The 3,724-nt window shown below is 53.6% G+C and overlaps 1 protein-coding gene across 1 annotated transcript; it reads left to right on the forward strand.

Annotated features, from left to right (window-relative positions):
• The first annotated feature begins 385 nt into the window (after positions 1-385).
• Positions 386-3,438, forward strand: CCN2 (cellular communication network factor 2). The gene is made up of 5 exons (XM_054279398.1): positions 386-675; positions 786-1,002; positions 1,112-1,363; positions 1,587-1,798; positions 2,123-3,438. The coding sequence occupies exons 1-5, from the start codon at positions 616-618 to the stop codon at positions 2,417-2,419; spliced, it is 1,038 nt and encodes a 345-aa protein (XP_054135373.1). The 5' UTR covers positions 386-615; the 3' UTR covers positions 2,420-3,438.
• The last annotated feature ends 286 nt before the right edge of the window (positions 3,439-3,724 follow it).

A 3,724-nucleotide genomic window follows, 5' to 3' on the forward strand; every position in this document is an offset into this window, starting at 1 on the left:
CCTGGCAACCGCCCCTTCCCGCCGGACCCTCCGCCCGCCTCGAAATAACGCGCTGCCGGGGGCGGGGGGGCGGCCGGGAGCGCTGGCAGCGACGGGGACTCACATTTAAAACACATCAGGACGAAAAATAAAAAACCGTGATGGGGGGGTGAGAGCGTGCGCTGGGGGGGCGCAGCCGGAGGAATGCGGGAGTCAGGGGTCAGGGCCGCTCCGGGGCGGCGGCGGCGGCGCGGGGCGGGGCGGGCGGCGCGGCGCGGCGCGCAGGAATGCGCGGAATGTCGCTGTTTGTCCGCGGCCCCATTCAGCCCATTGGCGAGGCCGCGCCGCCGCCGCCTATAAAGGGGCGTCCGTCCCGGCACTCAGCAGTCACACAGCCACTCTCCCGCCGCACTCGGACGGAGTGGAGCGGAGCGGAGCGGAGGAGAGCGGAGCTCAGCAACAGCCGGCAGCAGGCACCCTCCGGCACAGCGCCCACGGCCCACCGCAGCCCCGTCCGCGCCGCCGAGGAGATCCGCCCTGCGGGAAGCTCTCGGTTTACCTCGGCTCCCCTCGCCGCCCGGCAGCCCGACGCCGCCGCCGCCGCCTCGTCACCCACAGGCCGCTGACTGCTGCAGGATGGTCCCCAGCACCCTCGCCCCGTTCGCCCTAGCGCTGCTGCTCGCCCTCCTCAGCCCGGTAAGTGCTGCCGCCCGCGGCGCCGCCGCGCCTGCCCCGTCCGGCCGGTCCCGGTGGCGGCTCTGACGCTCCCCCTTTCTCTCTCTCTCTGTCCCCCCCGGCAATTGCAGGAGGCTCAGGGCCAGGAGTGCAGCGGGCAGTGCCAGTGCGGAGCCAGTCCCACCTGCCCCGCCGGCGTCTCCCTGGTGCTCGACGGCTGTGGCTGCTGCCGCGTGTGCGCCAAGCAGCTGGGCGAGCTCTGCACCGAGCGCGACCCCTGCGACCACCACAAGGGACTCTTCTGCGATTTCGGCTCCCCCGCCAACCGCAGAATCGGCGTCTGCACCGGTGAGTGGGGGCCGGGGCTGCCGCGGGATCGGGAACGGGGTCCTGCCGGGCAGGGAGCGAGGAAAGTGGGAACCTCCGCCACTCACGCTCTGCCTCCTGCCCCTCGCAGCTCGGGACGGCGCCCCGTGCGTGTTCAGCGGCATGGTGTACCGGAGCGGAGAGTCCTTCCAGAGCAGCTGCAAGTACCAGTGCACCTGCCTGGACGGCGCCGTGGGCTGCGTGCCCCTCTGCAGCATGGACGTCCGCCTGCCCAGCCCCGACTGCCCCTACCCGCGCCGGGTGAAGCTCCCTGGAAAGTGCTGCGAGGAGTGGGTCTGCGATGAGGCCAAGGAGCAGACTGCCGTGGGACCTGCACTTGCCGGTGAGTGGGGGCTCTCTGCGGATGGCAGCCGGGGGAGGGGACACCTTGCATGATGGAGGCTGAAGGCAGGGGACTAGATGGACACAGGGCAGAGGCTGGAGGGCTGCAGTTAGTGGAATCACCCCACGGATTTAAGCTGCCTGAATTTCTCAAGGAAAAGGAAGGAGCATTTAGAGGGCTGAGGTCAGGCATTGGTCTCATTTTGGTTTTCTGTCTCCTGCAGCTTACAGACTGGAGGACACTTATGGTCCAGACCCAACAATGATGCGGGCCAACTGCCTGGTACAGACCACGGAATGGAGTGCTTGCTCCAAGACCTGTGGCATGGGTATCTCTACCAGGGTCACCAATGATAATGCCTTCTGCAGACTGGAGAAACAGAGCAGACTCTGCATGGTCAGACCTTGTGAAGCAGACCTGGAGGAGAACATCAAGGTAAATATTACTATCTTTATGTATGCTGCACTAGGTTGCTTCCATCCACTAGCAAAAGGACAGTGACCAAAAGTGCAGAGCTGACAGGTAGTCAGTTTCAAGTGGTTTACTTGGAAATTTGAGTTTTACCCTAGTGGTGATCGCTATTTACAGTTAAATGTCCTTAGTTTTCTCTCATGCTGTGTTGTGGCACTATATAAGACAATCTTGCCTAATAACAAGACAGTAAGAATTAGCACAGCTGCTCACCACTAAGTTGCAAGCTTAGTGTGCTTTGTGAAAGCCTACCTTCTAAACATCTTGTATTCACTTCTATCCTGACAGAAAGGCAAAAAGTGCATTCGCACCCCCAAAATCTCCAAGCCTGTCAAGTTTGAGCTGTCTGGCTGCACCAGCGTGAAGACCTACAGAGCTAAGTTCTGTGGGGTTTGCACTGACGGGCGCTGCTGCACACCCCACAGAACAGCCACCCTCCCTGTGGAGTTCAAGTGCCCTGATGGGGAGATCATGAAGAGGAAAATGATGTTCATCAAGACCTGCGCGTGCCACTACAACTGCCCTGGAGACAATGACATCTTTGAGTCTCTGTACTACAGAAAGATGTATGGAGACATGGCATAAAGCCAGAAGGAGACGCTAAATGCATTCTCAACTTGAACTGATTTGCATCTCATTTTGTAAACATGACTCAATAGCACAAGGTATTTAAATCAGTTTTTTTTTTAATTTCAACAAACTGCTCCATGTGACTTAAAACAATTTTTCTACTGACCCCAAACGGTGATTTGAAGAAGAACGTAAAACAGACAGTGGGACCACAGCAAGACACAGCTTCAGAACGTGCTCCTGAGGTGGTGTGATGGGGTTAAGGGAAACAGGCAGGAAAAGCAGATTCAAGCAAATGTTCCCTTAATGTGGTACAGCGAGCTTCATCTAGTAGTGCAATTGAGAAGAGACCATTAGCATGTTTGCTGGTGCTGGCTTAGAGACAGCAACAGCTGGAATGCAAGCACCCAGTAAAGTGCTAAGTAGAAGGTGTTCTGTTAGTCAGGACAGTAATGTTTCACCTCTGACATTCTGATTCAGATGGCTTGGCCAACAAGAATCAGAATCATGTCAATTAGACTGGACAGCTTGTGGCAGTTAATTTACCTGTCACAAGCTACTTTTTATGAATATTGTAAATACTGTGTGTATATATATTTGTACAGTTATCTAAATTAATTTAAAGTTTTGTGCTTTTGTTTAATGCTTTGAAAGTTCAATGATAGCCTTCTTTTTTGGAACAAGATAGGTAAGATTTAAAGCTTGTTTGACAATGCATTCAAAGGATGAAATAGATACTCTAGTGGAAATTGTTCAGATAGGGCCAAAGGGTGAGTTGAAGTCGAGATGAGGTGGAGGTGCCCGTAATGTTACAAAGCATTCATCTGGCAAAATATGTTTACTTACTACTTTATAAGACAAGTGGCTTTAAGAGAAATGGCTGTTCTGTTCTCATCAATCTTTCCACTTGAGCATTTGTTTCTTTCTTTGACTATGGCTCTTTTTGGACAGTTTATTTGTTGAGAAGTGTGACCAAAAGTTACATGTTTGCACCTTTTTAGTTGAAAATAAAGTATTTATATTTTTTATATAAACGACTTGGTATTTCATTTACCTTCAGTCTCCACTATTCCTTTTCATGTTTCTAAAGGTGTTGCCTTTTCACTAGGTGAATATCTAGTAATGTGTGGTGGGTTCTTCAGAATCACATACACTTAGGAATAAGCTAAAGATTTACTTATTCTGTTACTAGTGAACCAACTGTAGTTTGTTACTCCCCTGAATTTAGAGTGGAGGGAAGGGCCACGCTTGCTTTGCCAAGCCCAGTATGGCATTAGAAAGTGCAGCAGCTCTCCTCATGGCATCACATGAAGTGTGAAA

Source organism: Melozone crissalis, unplaced genomic scaffold (genome assembly GCF_028551555.1).
Source record: "Melozone crissalis strain CALT ecotype California unplaced genomic scaffold, PUWL_Pcris_2 ptg000027l_1, whole genome shotgun sequence".
Taxonomy (NCBI): Eukaryota; Metazoa; Chordata; class Aves; order Passeriformes; family Passerellidae; genus Melozone; species Melozone crissalis.